Raw genomic sequence first — 19162 nt, forward strand, 5'->3', positions numbered from 1 at the left:
AAGATAGAGGACAGATATTACCATATTACAGCATTGTGTGATGGAACAGGGTCAATTATAGCTTTATCAAGTATTGTGTTAGAGTGTAAACAGAAATGTCTATCTTCTAAGGCAGTTTTTGGAGGATGGAGAATAATCAAAGTAAATTGTATTAAAATTTTGTATACAACAGAAATTGGCACTTAATGTTGATCAGTGAAAACTGTATACTCCTTATTTGGCATATATAAGAGAAATATGATTTAAGAAATTAGAAATTTGACTCAGATACTGTTCATCAGCGAATTTTGAAAGTGGTTATTCAAATATTCAAAGAAAATAAGGTTAAAAATATATGATTATATGTTAATATGAGTGGAACAGGTATTCTAAATATTTGTGTATTTAACTTTCTAAGATTATTTAATATTATAATCTTACATATTACCCACATATTTATATGGGCAGAAAACTATGGAGGCCCTTGTTAGGTATTAGCAAAATAAAATTTATTGTACTTACTACATAAAACTTTTCTGGTGCTTGAAATAGTGAACTTTCTAATAAATTCATGGGCAGTGTCTGCCTGGAGAATGAATTTTATTAGTGTACTAGGTGGAAATGTTTTGAGTATAGTTTTCTCTCAATGAGTTGTTGAAGTTCAATTCCCTGCCCCCTCCAACCCCCGATTCTTTGTGCTTCAGTCTGTAACAGCTGGTTGAGTATCCTCCTCCTGTCTGTTCTTCAACACATACAGCCCACTGTTTGCAGGCTGGCTGTATTCCAAGACTTCATCTCTAGTATTCAACTGTAGAACTCCAGATAAGACTACTGAAAACCCTGCAATCCAGTGATAGTCATAAGTTTAAGAAGTTGTAATGTTCTTTAACCTTTCAGTCTCCATTGCCCCCTACCCCTCACTCCTATGATGTTAGCCAAGATTCTTGTCCTTTTCATTGCATTTATGCTATAGCTGCCTATTTGTCAGTTTATTTATATGATTTCTGCCATTCCATTCCACTGAATCTGTTTGTAGATATTGTAGTTAATCATTGGGATAGGCACACACTCTATTGTTTCACATTCTTGAATCCCTTTTTGCTTTAAATTATCTTATGTGTATAGGTTTTATGCAGTCATGAATGTCTGTGCACCATCCTTGGAGGCCAGAAGAAGGTGTCAGATCCCTTGAAACTGAAGTTACAGATGGTTATAAGCCGTCCATGGGTGCTGGGAATCAATACTGGTTCTTTGGAAGAGCAATCAGTCCTCTTAACTACTGAACCATGTCTCCAACCCTCCCACTCGTTTTGTAACACATTGCTTTCTTCTGGAATTTTTCTCTTTGATCACTTATTCTTTACCTCCTATGGTATCTCACATATAGTATTATTCCTTGCTCTATACAAAGCCCCATTAGAAAATACCAGTCACTTTTTCGTGTAAAACATGTTTGTTACTGAACGTTGGCTCCTTGTCTAGTTACTCATAAACTGTATGTATGTGTAAATCATCCTAAGATGTCCTTCCAGTAAGCCCTCTGACTTTGAGGTGCCAAAATATCTTTTGAAATTTGAAGCTTTGTCCATTGTCCCATTTCGTGTATAACTTAATTGGACAGTTTCTTCATCCTCACTGTGTGTCAGACTTAGACTGGAAATAGTGCTTGCCATTTTGTTCTTGATTAGCTAGACTACCATCTTTTAGTCACTGTTTTTTTTTTTTTTTTTTTTGGTTCTTTTTTTCCGGAGCTGGGGACCGAACCCAGGGCCTTGTGCTTCCTAGGTAAGCGCTCTACCACTGAGCTAAATCCCCAGCCCCTTAGTCACTGTTTCAATTCTATCAGTTCAGGTTTCATTTCTTGAAATTGTGTTGATTTAACCCCCAACACTATGTTTCTCACTTTAGCAGTTACATAGCAATTAACTAAATTATTATATTTCAAAATCTTACAAATGAACTAAACAATGTTCCTGGAGGCTTTGTTTTTATTAAGACAAGGTAAGGATATATTCAACTTTTGTGTGTATGTGTAGATGTTTATATGTCTGTGTCCATGTGTGTAGAAGCGGCCCTACCATTCCTGCCACACTTCCTCATTTGTTCTCCGTGTTCTTTTTAAGAAAAGGCCTCTCTTCAGCACTTAGATAGACTGGCCAATTACCTGGGTGTCTGGGTTCAAACTCTGGTCCTCATGCTTATGCATCAAGCACTTTACCAACTGAGGCATCTTGTCAGCCTAGATACCTTGAACTTTTATAGACAGTGTTGTCACCACTAAATCTAACTTAGAAATATAAACTTGGGATTCACTGAGCTGAGCTGTAAAAACAAGTAACAATAGCAAAGTCAGTGAGCAGCCAGAGATATTACACATAAGAAAATTGCATCTATGTACTTGTGGAGGTATGTCCACAAGTTCAGATTCTCACTGTCTCATTTCATTTAGGTGAAGCCTATGTGCATGTCCGTGCATATTTTTGTGTGTTCAGGTACACATGTGTACAGGTGTGTACGTGTATACACATGCAGTGGAAGTCAATGGACAACTTTTGAGGCACTTTCTACAAACACTTTCCCCCTTTGTGTTTTTCAGGCATGGTCTCTCTCAACTGACCTAGAGTCTGGCTAGCAAATTACAGAGACCTGCCTGTGAATACTCCTTCAATGCTAGGATTAAAAGCATGTACTACCATGCCTGGCTTTTTAAAATGTGGGTTCTGAGAATCAAATTTAAGTCTACTGTATGACTGAGCCATCTTCTCAGCCCAGCTATCACCTTTCTTTTACTTCTTAGCTGCTGACTTTTGTGACTCTCAGGTGACTCCACTGTCCTTACCTGTGAAATAGGAATTAACTGATTTCCAAAGGTCACTTAAATCCACTTCTAAATACAGTATCTAAAACTCATTTTCTTTGAGCTCTTTTAATACTAATAGCTTTTTTAAATTTATTTTATACTTATGAGTACACTGTAGCTATCTTCAGACATCAGAAGAGGGCATCAGATCCCATTGCAGATGGTTGTGAGCCACCATGTGGTTGCTAGGAATTGAACTCAGGACCTCTGGAAGAGCAGTCAGTGCTCTTAACTCCTGAGCCATCTTTCACGTTCCAATACTAATAACCTTTTAAAAAGGAAAGCACAATTAGATTCAGGGCCTGGGCATAAGTTATGTCAAGCCCTGTGATGAATAAGGACTCAAGTCCAGCGTAATAGACCAGTATGAGGACAGTTACTTTCTCTGGAGTAGTTGAAATACATTGTAAGATTTAACAAGAGTGACTGGCTTCACAGAAAAATAAAACACAGAAGGAACAGAATCCTTATGAGCTGTAGTTTCAGTTACACAGCCCAGTTTCAGTGTTTAAAAGCTCTAAAGGGTTTTTACTATTGTTATTACATCTAGCCTGTGGGTCAGAAGTGGTTCTGCTTAGACCCAAGCTCATGAACAATCCAGAACCTCAGCTCTTAGCATCTTTCATTGTTACAGTGCTGGAAAACAGCAGAAGCTGGATTTTCCCCACTAATCTTAAATGGATCATCAGGTCTGATAGAGGTGATTTCTACTTCTAGCCTATCAGAGTTAATCAGATGATTCTGTAAAGAGGAAGGGAATTTGGAGAGAACCCATGAATATTTGGTGAGCAAAAATATATGTGCTATATTATGGGTGAATTGGTTCTAAAAGAGTAAATGGAATCAATCTGGTGAGTAAATAAAGAAATGAAAAAGAACCTCCTCGTTTACTGTGAAACTGTCTTTAGATTAAAAAGTAGATGTTAGACTGGAAAGATGCCTCAGTGGGTAAAGGTGCTTGCCTCTGAGACTGCTGACCTGAGTTCAGTCATAGGATCCACAGGGCAGAAGGAGAGTGCATATTCCTTGAGGTAGCCTTCTGACGTCCACATGTGCAGCACGGCACACATTTACATGGGCATGTAGAGTGGGGTATGGTGCTATAGATCTGTGATCTCAGCATTGGAGAGACTGAGACAGGTGTTCAGTGCCACACTAAGCTATAGAACAAGTTCTGGCCCAGCAAGGGTATAGAGAAGCCTTGTCTTAAGATCCGGAACATCAGTTTAGAAAAATCTAAGAACTAAGAAAAGGCCTAAAGTCAGGACTGCAGCTTAATTTTTATTTTTTTATAATTTATATTTTTTTACAAAATATAAATTAATTAAATCACTTAGGAATTTTTGGTGTTGAGGTGGAAAATATGTTAATGGGTAGTTTCTTCTTTAGCATGTTCTATGGTCTATACCTAAGGATCCCTATATGGTTAGCCCTTTTTTTAATCCTGGTATACCTATAATTAGAATGCTTTGGAAAAAAACAGACTAAATGATTTATCATTTTATATGAATTTTTTTGGTCTTTTTTTTTTTTCGGAGCTGGGGACCGAACCCAGGGCCTTGTGCTTCCTAGGCAAGCGCTCTACCACTGAGCTAAATCCCCAGCCCCTTATATGAATTTTTAAAGTCGAATCACATCACTGTAAAGACTTTAACAAATCAACTTATAACTCATAAATTATTTAAGTTTATAGTTTTAATGATAAAAGAAATATCTAAATATCTAATTAAAGTGGTTAACATTGGTGGACTATATACTATGTACAAAAGGTGGTTGTTAATATTTTATGAGTAGATTTTGTTAAACCTCATAATAACTATAAAATAGGTATATTGCTGTCATCCTCTTTGCAAACCTTACCAGTATGTAAGTCGTCAGATGATTACTGTGGCTCTTTTATGCTTAAGATAATTTAGTCAGTTGCATATATAATAGTTTTATCGTCTTTCTGTCATAAAATCTAAACTTTTAAGATGCTTTGTTTTTTAGGGCTTGGACAGAGGATCCAAGGGCCAGATTTCCACTTTTAGCAGCTTCGTTTCAAGTGTTACCCAGAAGAAAGAAGCCGCTGAAAATAGAAGCTCGCCTACCCATCTTGCTCTCCCTAACATCAGGAATGGTAATGTCTGTGTCTTGGCTGAAAGAATATTATGGTATTAAACTGCTTCAAATGTATTTCAATTATTTAGCATTTTTTAATAAGTTTATTACAAAAGAGAGAAATAAGCTATGTAAATACTTAGTGTTTCTTTATATAGCTTATTTTAATGTAGCAAATATAAGCTGCTTACATTTCTTCACGATAATTTTCCCTATGGAAACACAAAACAAATCTTTGACATTTGAAATGCCCTCATGCTCTAGTCAAACAGCTTACATGAGAAACTAGTCTTACAAAAGCTTTCTTTTCGGCAATAGTATTAGACCTACTGTACCATTTTAGAGGTTAGATCCGCAGAACTTTATTTCTGGACCTCTACCTTCAATAACGTCTTTCTTCCTTTGATTTATTTACACCTACACCCTCATATGTATGTTCCATTCCATATATGTCATAGTTCCACAACACAGCAAAAGAAAGGTACAGTTGTGGTAGCTTTATAGAAATAGAGAAATAAAGAAAATTAGTCTAATATTAGGAGATGAGTTATATATAATGATTTCTGTTTAGACATATCAGCTGGATAATAACACTTATTTATATAATTTAGAAAGGCTATTTCATTGTACCCTCACAATAGTTAAAATCTCATATTTTCTATTGCTGCACAATGAACTGTCATATAGGTTTAAAACAGCACTCAGGTATTCACTCACAGCTCTTTAGGTCAGAAGTCTGGATGGATGTTGCTAGTCTCTATACTTACAACCCCTTCAAGGTTGAAATCAAGATGTTGGTTGGGCTGGAATCTGCACAAATATTTTTTTCTAACCTCCATCAGATTGCTGGCAAAATTGGTTTTTGTAAGATTGATGTGCCATCACCTTTCCTGACTGTCATGTAGACATACACAGTTCCTTCCCACATTCCTTCTTACTGGTTCTCAATAATATCAAAGCTGTTCTTTCAAGGCCAACAATAGGGTCCTTTTCTGGAATCCCCACCCCAACCCCAATCTCTAAGAGGATGTCCCCACCCACCACATCTACCTTACCAGGCCTTCCCACTCCCTGCAGCCTCAAGTCTCTCGAGGGTTAGGTGCTTCTTCTCTTACTGAGACCAGACCAGACAGTTCTCTGCTGTGTATGTGTTGGAGGCCTCATATCAGCTGGTGTATGCTGCCTGGTTGGTGGTTCAGTGTGTGAGAGATCTCGGGGATCCAGGTCAGTTGAGACTGCTGGTCTTCCTATATTCTCCTCTCTCCCCCCATTCAGCTTTTTCTAGCCTTTCCCTAATTCAAATACAGGGGTCCCTGACTTCAGTCCGTTGGTTGGTTGAGCCTCTCTGAGGACAGTGATGCTAGACTCCTATTTGTAAGCACACCATAGCATCAGTAATAGTGTCAGGCTTCTGAGCTTCCCCTTGAGATGGATCCGAAGTTGGGCTGGGCCAGTCACTGGACCTCATTTCCCTCAGTCTCTTCTCCAATTTTGTCCCTGTAGTTCTTTCAGACAGGAACAGTTCTAGGTCAGAGTTTTTGACTGTGGGATGGCAACTCCATCCCTCCGCTCCAAGCCCTGTCTTTCTATTAGAGATGGACTCTGCAAGTTCTCTCTCTCACTGTTGGGCATTTCATCTAAGGTCCCTCCCTCTGAGTCCCGAGTATATCTCACCTCCCAGATCTCTGGTACTTTCTAAAGGGTCTTCTCCACTTCCTACCTCCCAAGGTTGCCTGTTTCCATTCTTTCTGCCTGCCCTCAGGGTTTCACTACTTCACCCCCAAATACCTGATATGTTCCCCTTTTCCCCTTCCTGTCCCTCTCCCATCCAGGTCCCTCCCTCACTCCGCCCCCCATGATTGCTTTCTTCTCCCTCCCAAGTGGGATTGAGGCATCCTCACTTGGGCCCTTTGGCTTGTTAGCCTTCTTGAATTCTATGGTTGATTCCAGTCTCTTCAGCTCTGCCTTTTGCAACCAGTGTAAGATCCACTTGTAAGAGATTTGTATGATTGGATTCTGTCTACCTAGAGAGTCCATCCATTTTAAGGTCACATCTACAGGTTCCTGGTTTACGCCTGAAACATTTAAGGAGATACAGGGACACAAGCACAACAGAGAACTGTAAACTTGAGTATGACAGGAAGTCAGAATGTGGTAGACAGCAGTAACCTTTGTTTCAGCTTTTTGTTTAGATGGCCTTTGATTCCATTCTCAATTTAAACCTAATCTTTTCTTTTTTTATTTTATCTTATGGTTGTTCATTTTATGTATTGGTGTTTTGCACGAATGTGTATCTGTACCATGTGCATACCTGTCCCTTGCTTTCTTACCTGTACAGATACTTCGATTTGTGAACTTGGCTTGTCAGCCTATAGGTTTTCAAGTAAAATTGTTGACTTTAAATATGTTCCAGCTAGCTAAACTCCTACCTCTTGCCTGTTTTTTCTCTCCTAAGAACCAGTTTTGTGGAATCTGAACTTAGCACCAAACTCACTCAACTTGGAGTGTTTGCTCACATCACTCTACATGAACAGTTCGGCAGACTTCTTTACCTTAATAGAACTCTGTCTAGACGGCTGACTGTTCTGTCTGGGCACCACCTTAGTTCTAGTGTGCTCTCGTGTCACAGGTGCTACAGAAAGAACTCGTATTGAATGGGAATTAGACTGAGTCTTTATGTAGGCGTGCATATAATTCCTTGGTTTTTTTTTTTTTTTCTTTTGAGAAGACTTTCTCACTTGTCAATTAAGATTATTTCTTCAGAAGTTTAAAATTCTTAGCAATTATTATAATTTTCTTCCTTTTCTGGTAGCAGGACCTATGGCCAGGCACTCTCTTAACAGCTTATTTCCCCTCTGATCTCCAAGTGGTGTTAGAGAGACTGTGGAAGCCCAGTGTGGTTTACCCCAGTGTGAGTTCCCTAACAGTTGAGGGATCCATTCTTCCCTGTAGATCACATGTCTAGGTAAGCCTGTCAAATTGGCTGTCCTTTGAGAAAGCTGAGAAGTGTAGGTGTTTTACCTACTATAACAGCTGCTAGGGATGATGCAGCATCTTCAAAAGAAAAAAAAGGCCTAGAAGATAAGTAAAAGTGGAATTGTGTAGGTAACACAGCTTTCTTTCCTTCCTTCCTTTTTCTTTCTTCATTCCTTCCTTTCTTCCTTTCTCTTTTTGTACTTTTCTTTCCTCCTTTTAAACTTGCCTAAAACATTTTTTTAAAAAACTTCACAAAACACCTTTAAAAGAGGCAAAGCAGTTCTTTCTCAAGCCTTTTGAAATTTCTCTGTTTTGTTGGTAATTCAGGAAAGAGTGGATATGAACTCCCATTTTACCTACAAGCCAGTGTTTAATTCCAAGCTCAGCTAATATCATGAGTTTATTCTTAACAGAGCCTTGGTGTGGCATAAACTCTGCAGTTCTCGCTTGAGGAATGCATCTTTGTCACTCTAAAATAGCCCAAGGGAAGGAAGGTTGTCTCAACTCAGTGGTTAGGTCTGCATGAAAGTCCTGTGATGTATCTGCAGGTAAAGGAGTACAGTTTCCATTTAAGATCAGTGTGAAGGGCAGGCAGAAATAAGTGGTTAAAGGAAACCTGGTGTAGGGCTATCTGTCTGGGGAGAGCAAAGGCCTTGCCACCTTAGGATTTTTACCTTGGGAGTATCTCCAAGGCCTCAAATAACCCTGGACTTCAGGTTTCCTTGAAAATGGACTGGTACTGGACTAAATCTCTACAGCAGAACAAGTGCCTTCGTTATTTCCTTAACTATTCCTGGAGCAAAGTGTGTCTGAAAAAAATATTTCCCTGCATTAGTTATCTTTTTTACTACTGTCTGCTCCTAAAATGTTTATTTTAGAGAGAGGAAAGGCTATTGATCAGAGTTTTATATTCCAGTTAACCATTTGAATAACACATTTATGTGCTTCAAAAGTGGGCTCACCTTAGGCCACCCTGAAGAGATGGTAGAATAATTATCCATTCAGTGAGTTAGTATGCTTCTCCATCCTGCAGCCCACAGGCTCTTAACACACAGACATGCAGCTTCAGAAATATGTCTGCTTTTCTGAACTACTTGGGGAAACACAGTTTTCTCTTTTATTCATTCTCTTTTCTAAGCATGCTCTCCTAACTCATTGGCTTCCCCAGCGCTAAACCTTCCCTCCCAGCCACATGGCTGCCTACCACCATGCAGCTGACCTTCCTGCCAGCTGAACTCAAATAGCACAGCTTTTTTTCTTTTCTTCTCTGTTCTCTGCCTTTGAACAGCTGCTGAGATTTATAGTTTGCCTGTCTAGGGCTTTTCTTTTAAACACTAATAGAATTGCTCCAGCCTTTAGAAAAAACAGGTATAAAAATAAGTAGCTTCATATGTGTCACTATCACATGTTTTCTTCTATCTCCTGTATTATATTGTGTAGATATAAATATATATATTCTCAGGCTGGAGAGATGGCTCAGCAGTTAAGAGCACTGACTGCTTCCAGAGGCCCTGAGTTCAAATCCCACCAACCACGTGGGGGCTCACAACCATCTGTAATGGGATCTGATGCCCTCCTCTGGTGTGTCTGAAGACAGCTACAGTGTACTCACATACATTAAATAAATAATGTATTTTTCAAAATTAAAAACATATATTCTCATACATACATATATGCGCGCGCACACGCGCGCACACACACACACATACACACACACACACACACACACACACACACACACACACAACCTACATGTACATTGTCCAGCACCTTGGATTGTTATTTTCAGTTGTTTTATTTCAGGTATCTTTCTGGCTCTTTACAGCTGTATTCCATTATATTAGATGTACATGTTTATTCAGACCTCATTAAAAAGGATGAATTGTGTCCATTATTTTTTAAAGCAGAACCAGTACCACAAGTGACTTTATATATATATTCCCTTTTGTTCATCTGCAAAGTGTTTGTAAGATATTCCTGGAAGTGTGACTGTCAGATCTGGACATGCATATATTTATAATTTTCTTGGGTTTCAAATCCAGGTATCTCAAGGACCTAGTATTCATGTTTCATGTAGTCTGTAATTGTTAAGCAATTTACTGTGTAAAAAAATGAATAGAAAATAATTTTTCTACACTGGCTTGTTTGCCCTAGTGAAATACTAAGTCCTTCTTTGGTCTTTAATTCTGTAAGACAATCTAGTATGAAGCATCTAGTTCATTAAAGATGAGCTTCTACAAAAATAACTTGTATTTTTAATGCAAAGTACATAAAAGAACACTTCAGTCATGCTTAGAGTTTTACATAAACTTCACTGAACTTGGTAAAAGTCCATCTCCCCAGTCCAGTGAATGTGTTGCTTTATTTGGCTCTAATGACTACAGTTCTATGAATCATAGGGTTTTTCCCCCCTCATCTTCCTTTCTCCCTCCTTCAGCTTTCTTTTTGCTAAATGTTCAGAAAAGTACTCTTATACACAGTGATGTAAACACCACTTGTTATAACTAATCTACTCTGGTCTTTCCCACTTTCTGCTTCATGCCACAACTGAAGTAGTCAAAAACAGCACAAGAACTAAACTGAGAGAGGGAACCTTTACATTGTTCCATTATGCCTTTCATGGTGCCCATGCTATCACCTGACTGCCTGCAACTGTGTGTATACTCTTAACCATCTAACCCCGATAGGCCTTTGTTTAATGGTCACAGAATGGGGCAGTTGTGGCTAATGAACTGTAAAATATCTTCTGTACCTGTTTTATAAGTAATATGTATGATGGAATTTGCTAGTATAATGATTTTGATTGATTTTGAAGGATGTTTTTGGTTTTCTTGGGATAACATTCTGGGCATATTTACAGTTTATTAGCTCTGTTTCCAATAGATTTGCCTTCTGCTACTTGACTTCATTCATGGTAGAAGATTGGCCATTGTTCAATATTGGAGAAAAATACAAATTTTATAGCTTTTCAGACTAGATTTAAATCCTGTTTCTATAATGTACAAACTGACATTCTAGAAAAGTTAATCTCATTCTATTTATTTTCCCTGTAAATCAAGGTAGTAAAAAGCTATCCTGTAGTTACAAGGATAAATGAAAACATTTAAAACATATTTAGTTCCATACCTTATATAGTTCAGTAAATGTTAGTGATGAGTAATTTTTATATGTTTACATCTGTATATATTTGTATGGTGAAGAATTGTAGAAGAGATTATGATAGAACAGAGTTTCTGTTTCATGGAGTACTGAGCAACTGAGGGCACAAGTTAATTCAAATATGTCGCAGACCTTGAATGCAGTAGTAGTTAAATTGAAGTCCATGAACTCAAATTAAGAAAAGCGCAGTACCAGCAGGTCTCAGTGAGCCCACTCCATGTGCATTGTCCTTTTCAGAGGTCACTACTGCCCTGTTCTCTGTCCCTCTGTAAGCACCCTGAGACAGACAGCTGCCCAAACAGCTGAGGGCTGATTGTTTTATCAGTGCCTTTGATGTCTAGCAGACACATGACTTTCCAACTGACCAGAGCACTGCACACAAAAGCTATGAGTTGACCTGAGTCTCCTTAGCTTATTCAAACAGTGGACCCAGAAGAGGAATGTAGGAAGTTCACCAGCACACTGGCAGCCAACCAGGACTAGCTAAGAGAACGTGCAGGCTGTGTGTGTTCATGCTCTCTTCAGTTTCAGATCACAAGGACAGTCAAGATGGTGGTAATGACAAATATCAAATAATACTAATTCTCAGCATATTCTGTCCACTCTGTACAAAATAAAGCTCTCATTTAGGCCACTATGAGTTCTGGTCCTTTTTGTAAGACAACTAACTATCTCTGTATTTCTGCCTTTTTCTTCATGGCTTACTTTGAAGAAACTCAGAGAACCATTTCTTTCAGGTTTGAAACTGCAGGGTAATAAGCCTTGGTTTGAGTCTTTTTAAATCTCTTATGACACATACTTGGTAGCCACCTTATGTTTTCCAGCTCCTGTATTTAAATTCCAGGAAAAAAAAACTTTTAGTTATTTCTTCCCTCTGCTTTTTCTGTCCCTTCTCTCTATATCCCCTCTAGTTTAAATCCTAGCCGTTCTGAGATCCTTATTTAAACTTTTCTTTCTTCCCCTCCCCCTCTCCTCTTTCTTGACTTACATTGTTCTGTCATTGGGGAAATTTCCTTAAACTCTTTCTTTTCTCCATTGATCTTGTCTCCCATTTTCTCCCTTCTACCACCAAGGATTGAATGTAGGGTTTTCAGTATAATAAGCAAGCACTGTACAGAGTCTAGCAAAGTTGTCTAGACTAAGCCCAAATTTCTGATCTTTCTCTTTCAGCTTCCTGCCTAGCCGGGATTATAGGCGTGCACCTCCATGCTCAACAGCATGAAGGTCCTATCTGCTGAGTATTTAGTTTCTGTAACTGTCTTTAGTTACTAAGATTTCTTTGTCACATCCTGAATATTTCTTCTACACAACTTTCTTATGTTGTGATTTTTTTTAATCCAGCAGAAATAAAAACTGTATTTTTCTAGGATAGGTTTTCACCCTGTCTCCTTTCATGATTAACTCAAGTTTTATTTGTCTTTGTTTATGTCTTTTTCACGTTGGAGGCTTTCAGTCAGAAGCTGCTATTTAGTTTTCTGCTTATCATTTATAGTAAGGAACCAAATAATTGAAATCTGAGCCATGGTTAAGGTTATTGACTTTAAGCTTTATCATAAGATGATACAGGTGGCCTGTTTAGGGAAATCTGATTAATTAACACCATTATTTCTTTTGAGGCATGTCAGATTCTACAAGAAAGCTGTAATCTCCTCTTGTGATGTGGGGAGAGGGAGGCCTTATGGAGTGAAGCTGAATCGGGCGTTTGATTTGTCAGGAGGATGGGGATGAAAGAAGTTTCTTGATAATTTTTAGAATTTAGCAGTTAGCATTTTCTTCCCTTATTTTTGCTGCTCTTATAACAGCTGTAACATTTCTCCCAGTCCAAAGTGCCTATTTTCTCCAAAGAATGTAAATTTCCAGATTTCTGCTAGAGTAGGAGTGGAGAGGGATTGTGACACTGTGACAAAGAGAAACCAACAAGAGTTCTAAGATTGTCTTCAGTTTCACTTTAGTTCTATGACCTCACTATTTAAATAGCCACGTCCAGATTTCATCTCCTTCATCCATTTCATCCGACTTCATTGAGCTTTGTGTTTAGATGTCTTGCATCTAAGTCCGTGTTTACATGTTCCTTTTAACTTTGAGGCTATATAGCCTTTTGGCTTATTCTTTTCGGATCTGCAGATTTATGTCATGAAAATAAGCAAACCAGTCGCTAACATTGAACTAAATGGAGAGAAACTTGAAGCAATCCCACTAAAATCAAGGAATAGACAAGGCTGCCCACTCTCTCCCTACTTATTCAATATAGTTCTTGAAGTTCTAACCAGAGCAATCAGACAACAAAAGGAGATCAAAGGGATACAGAGTGGAAAAGAAGAAATCAAAATATCACTATTTGCAGATGATATGATTTAAGTGATCTCAAAAGTTCCACCAGAGAACTACTAAAGCTGATAAACAACTTCAGCAAAGTGGCTGGGTATAAAATTAACTCCAATAAATCAGTAGCCTTCCTCTACACAAAAGAGAAACAAGCCGAGAAAGAAATTAGGGAAACGACACCCTTCATAATAGTCCCAAATAATATAAAGGACCTCAGTGTGACTTTAACCAAGCAAGTAAAAGATCTGTACAATAAGAACTTCAAGACTCTGAAGAACAAAAAAAAAGACTCTGAAGAAAGAAATTGAAGAAGACCTCAGAAGATGGAAAGATCTCCCATGCTCACAGATTGGCAGGATTAATATAGTAAAAATGGCCATTTTACCAAAAGCAATCTACAGATTCAATGCAATCCCCATCAAAATACCAATCCAATTCTTCAAAGGGTTAGACAGAACAATTTGTAAATTCATCTGGAATAACAAAAAACCCAGGATAGCTAAAACTATCCTCAACAATAAAAGGACTTCAGGGGGAATCACTATCCCTGAACTCAAGCAGTATTACAGAGCAATAGTGATAAAAACTGCATGGTATTGGTACAGAGACAGGCAGATAGACCAGTGGAATAGAATTCAAGACCCAGAAATGAACCCACACACCTATGGGCACTTGACTTTTGACAAAGGAGCCAAAACCATCCAATGGAAAAAAGATAGCATTTTCAGCAAATGATGCTGGTTCAACTGGAGGTCGACATGTAGAAGAATGCAGATCGATCCATGCTTATCACCCTGTACAAAGCTTAAGTCCAAGTGGATCAAGGACCTCCACATCAAACCAGATACACTCAAACTAATAGAAGAAAAAGTGGGGAAGCATCTGGAACACATGGGCACTGGAGAAAATTTCCTGAACAAAAGACCAATGGCTTATGCTCTAAGATCAAGAATCGACAAATGGGATCTCATAAAACTGCAAAGCTTCTGTAAGGCAAAGGACACTGTGGTTAGGACAAAACGGCAACCAACAGACTGTGAAAAGATCTTTACCAATCCTACAACAGATAGAGGCCTTATATCCAAAATATACAAAGAACTCAAGAAGTTAGACCGCAGGGAGACAAATAACCCTATTAAAAAATGGGGTTCAGAGCTAAACAAAGAATTCACAGCTGAGGAATGCCGAATGGCTGAGAAACACCTAAAGAAATGTTCAACATCTTTAGTCATAAGGGAAATGCAAATCAAAACAACCCTGAGATTTCACCTCACACAGTGAGAATGGCTAAGATCAAAAACTCAGGTGACAGCAGATGCTGGAGAGGATGTGGAGAAAGAGGAACACTCCTCCATTGTTGGTGGGGTTGCAGACTGGTACAACCATTCTGGAAATCAGTCTGGAGGTTCCTCAGAAAATTGGACATTGAACTACCTGAGGATCCAGCTATACCTCTCTTGGGCATATACCCAAAAGATGCCCCAACATATAAAAAAGACACGTGCTCCACTATGTTCATCGCAGCCTTATTTATAATAGCCAGAAGCTGGAAAGAACCCAGATGCCCTTCAACAGAGGAATGGATACAGAAAATGTGGTACATCTACACAATGGAATATTACTCAGCTATCAAAAACAATGACTTTATGAAATTCGTAGGCAAATGATTGGAACTGGAAAATATCATCCTGAGTGAGGTAACCCAATCACAGAAAAACACACATGGTATTTACTCATTGATAAGTGGCTATTAGCCCAAATGCTTGAATTACCCTAGATGCCTAGAACAAATGAAACTCAAGACGGATGATCAAAATGTGAATGCTTCACTCCTTCTTTAAAAGGGGAACAAGAATACCCTTGGCAGGGAATAGAGAGGCAAAGATTAAAACAGAGACTGAAGGAACACCCATTCAGAGCCTGCCCCACATGTGGCCCATACATATACAGCCACCCAATTAGACAAGATGGATGAAGCAAAGAAGTGCAGGCCGACAGGAGCCGGATGTAGATCGCTCCTGAGAGACACAGCCAGAATACAGCAAACACAGAGGCGAATGCCAGCAGCAAACCACTGAACTGAGAGTAGGACCCCCGTTGAAGGAATCAGAGAAAGAACTTGAAGGGGCTCGAGACCCCATATGTACAACAATGCCAAGCAACCAGAGCTTCCAGGGACTAAGCCACTACCTAAAGACTATACATGGACTGACCCTGGACTCTGACCTCATAGGTAGCAATGAATATCCTAGTAAGAGCACCAGTGGAAGGGGAAGCCCTGTGTCCTGCTAAGACTGAACCCCCAGTGAACTATATTGTTGGGGGGAGGGCGGCAATGTGGGGAGGATGGGGAGGGGAACACCCATAAGGGGATGGGGGAGGGGGATGTTTGCCCGGAAACCGGGAAAGGGAATAACATTCGAAATGTATATAAGAAATACTCAAGTTAATAAAAAAATTTTTTTCCTAAAGAGCTGATAGCTTAAACACACAAAGGGTAAGCTACTCCCACTCAAGCAATCTATTCAGTTACACCCCTAAGTGACTGACCATTTTAATCATTTTATATCAGAGCTGATGTTCCAAGAGCCTCAGTGACTAAGGTTAACAGAGTAGCTCAGCAAGCAATAGATTAAGTCCCTGATTTATGAAACTTTAGGGTATGATGTTTTGCAGTTGTGTATTAAAAGCAACAACTCTGTCTGCCCCTACTTCCTTGTCAGCAGCACATAGATCTAGGTTCCTTCTCTTGAACAATCTACATAGATACTTTTGTTTATATCTGAGTTAGTGTTACTATATTTGGTGGTTATGCAGGAACTGTCTTTATGTAATCAAAATGTCAGTTTTCATTTTGATTATTGTAGTTATAGAAAGCTACATATTCTGTATTTAATCAAAGTCAATCCGTAAATAGTTAGATGGCAAAATAATCTCACACCCTTATACATAACTGTATTCTAATCTACACATACTTGACTATACCACCAGTCCTCGTCGTGGTTGTATTCTTCTTATATTGGCTTCAAGTGTTTTGCCTAATGTTTCTAAGCAACCAAAATAGGCAGCACTTTATTAAAAGGAAGGAAAATTTTTACTGCTTATCAATTTAGCACAGAGTTCCACACATTGACTGAATGAAACCTAAATGACACGTTTTCACAAGTGTATTTTTGCTTTTTTTACTGTGTTACAATATCCTCATATATTGCAGTTACATATGTCAGAATGAAGATTTTCCTGTTTTATTTATGATATTGACATGAGGTTTAATTAATCACCATAGTTATTGGTTTTCTCATTTGAATTGAACTTTAATAAAAGCCATCTGTGAAAAAAGGCAAAAAAACCATTCTCTAGAAACAATGCTTTGATATTTAGGGACATAAGAGCAGCTGTGAGCTGTTATTTTTCTTCCCTTAATAGCTGAATGTCACATCCTGTAATTTGGCTTCCATTCACTGATATGAGCAAAGGATTCTGCTCTTCTTTCAGACTTGAATTTCATTAACATGCATGTTAACATTCTGCAAGTTACCTTTGGAACTAAAAATAAAACCTGCTGTCAGCCTCTGGCGCTACTTCACTGGACAGTCCTCCCAGCCTCAGCATTCATGTTTCTCTTATATAAGACTCTCCTGCTCTCAGGCTCTGCCAAACAAGTTCTCTTACTAACTCGATTTCACTGTTCTACCCCAGCATGGTATTAATAAAAGTGAGTGGGTATAAAAATGTACACCCATATAGGCTTAGTTTATGAATAAGCTGATTTATATTTGAATGAATCTGTTTGTGTTTAATAGAGGGTGTTTATAGCCAGATTGGGAAAAGTGTGTGGGAAGGGATAGGAAAGGGTAAGCCTAGTGAAGAATGAGGAAAGGTGGAAGAGTAACAGAAGATCATTTTAACAAGGCTGGAGTTAAGTTCTTTTCTGCTAAAATGTTCCTCACTAGTAATAAAAAATGTTTAAACATAAATCATTTTGGAAATGTTTAATTTTATTTGATAATAAATTAAGCCTTATCAAATCTTTGTTTATAGTACAAACTGCTTGATCTTTAATATTTGCATAGTTAATAAGATATAAAATAATTATAGAAATGAAGAAATTCTATATTGCATGTTTTCAGCATCACTACCTTCTCACCTCACATCACTGAGTACATCCCAGGACAAGCAACATCAGCATCACCTGGGAGCTTGTTATAAATGAATTTCTTATGTCTTATCCCTACCTGCTTCACCCCAGACTCTAAGGAGGGCTCAGCCATCAGTGTTTCAAGTTTGCCTAATAAGTGTGAAAACCATACTTTCTTATTGTGGACATGCATTTCTCGTGTGTTTCATGGTCTTCCTGGCTGTTCCTTCGTTCCTTATTATAATAAAAATTTGTAATTGAAAATTACAAACTTTGACCATTATCCTTTAATGCTGCTTATTTTTACTTGAACATAATTTTGAGCTCTCAGAACTAAGTGCACCTCTGTCCTTGGCTATTTCTGTGTAGAATCCAAACAAAGAGACCTCTGTGACCCTTGTACCCCCTTCCTTCTACTTGTACTCAGCTGTTAGTTTTCTTCAATCCCTATGCTACTCAATTTGGTTGTAAGCTCAGTAGCGGGTACCCTGGGATAAGAAGGGGCATATGAAAAATTGAAAATTCTACTATCTTCTAATAGAGACAGTTTATTTTAAAATAGACTGTGTTAGCTAGTTTCCTTATAACTGGGACAAAATACCTGAGAAAAAGAACTTAAAGGGAGGGAGGATTCATTTTGAGTCGCTGTTTCACATGGGACAAATGCAGAGAAGTAAGTAAAGTTGCTCACCTTCTGGCAGCTGGAAGGTGAGAGAGACAGTGATCAGACAAACCCTTCAAAGGCACACTTCCAGTAAATAAGTACCTGGTGCTTTGAATAAGAATAGCCCTCAGAGGCTCATCGATTTGAATGTCTGATACCAGGGAGTGGCACTATTTGAAAGAATTAGGAGGAATGGCATTGTTGGATGAAGTATGTCAATGGAGGTGGACTTTGAGGTTTTCAAAAGCTCTAGCCAGGACCAGTGACTCTGTCTTCCTACTGCCCTCAAACCTGAGTGTAGAACTAACAGCACTATGTATGCCTGGCCTGCACGCAGCCATGCTTCCCATCATTGACAATGGACAAAGCCTCTGAAACTTTAAGCAAGCCCCAATTAAATGTTTTCCTTTATAGAGTTGCTATGGTCATGGTGTTTCTTCACAGCAAAAGAGCGCTGACTAAAACAGTAACCTAATTGCTCTTAGTTAGGCCCCACCTTCTAATTTCCCATTCAGCTCTTACTTACCAGTCAGTTAATCCATTGATGATATCAGTACTCTGATGATCATTTTCTGTTTACTGAACTTTGTTCTTAGTGTTTACATATGCTTCAGTGAAGAAAAACACAATAAAAGAGATTTAGATTGCAAGTTCCCCAACTATAAAAATACAAAGTACTACAGTAAAAAAAAAAAAAAATAGGTAAAATTAGCTAATGGACTTGCCAGAGAATTTTTCCATTTTCTAAAATAAAAAAGGATTAGTGCTAGATTCTGTGACTATGAGTATAACAGCAGAAACAAGCAGTTTTTCAGTCTCCTTAAATCACTATGTAAAAACTTACGTTAACTATGTATCAATGTTTAAAATCATGAACATAATTTACAATAAAGTTAACTGATAAAATGGCCACTTAAACCTTTTAAAATAAACAGAATAAATAACCCAAAATATAAGTTCT

General features: G+C 38.3%; 1 protein-coding gene across 7 annotated transcripts in view; it reads left to right on the forward strand.

The window, feature by feature from the left end:
* The window catches only part of Hectd2 (HECT domain E3 ubiquitin protein ligase 2), a 68458-nt gene that overhangs the window by 9722 nt on the left and 39574 nt on the right, over window positions 1–19162 (forward strand). For all 7 annotated transcript variants that reach the window (XR_015628530.1, XR_015628532.1, XR_015628531.1 and 4 more), the window contains 1 exon segment: window positions 4829–4958. Coding sequence is in view for 4 of the 7 variants with exons in the window: in XM_087565150.1 (XP_087421276.1) it covers window positions 4829–4958 (130 nt within the window). In the remaining 3 variants the exon portion in view is untranslated.

The sequence above is a fragment of the Rattus norvegicus genome, chromosome 1, assembly GCF_021556685.1.
Source record: "Rattus norvegicus strain SHRSP/BbbUtx chromosome 1, alternate assembly SHRSP_T2T, whole genome shotgun sequence".
Taxonomy (NCBI): Eukaryota; Metazoa; Chordata; class Mammalia; order Rodentia; family Muridae; genus Rattus; species Rattus norvegicus.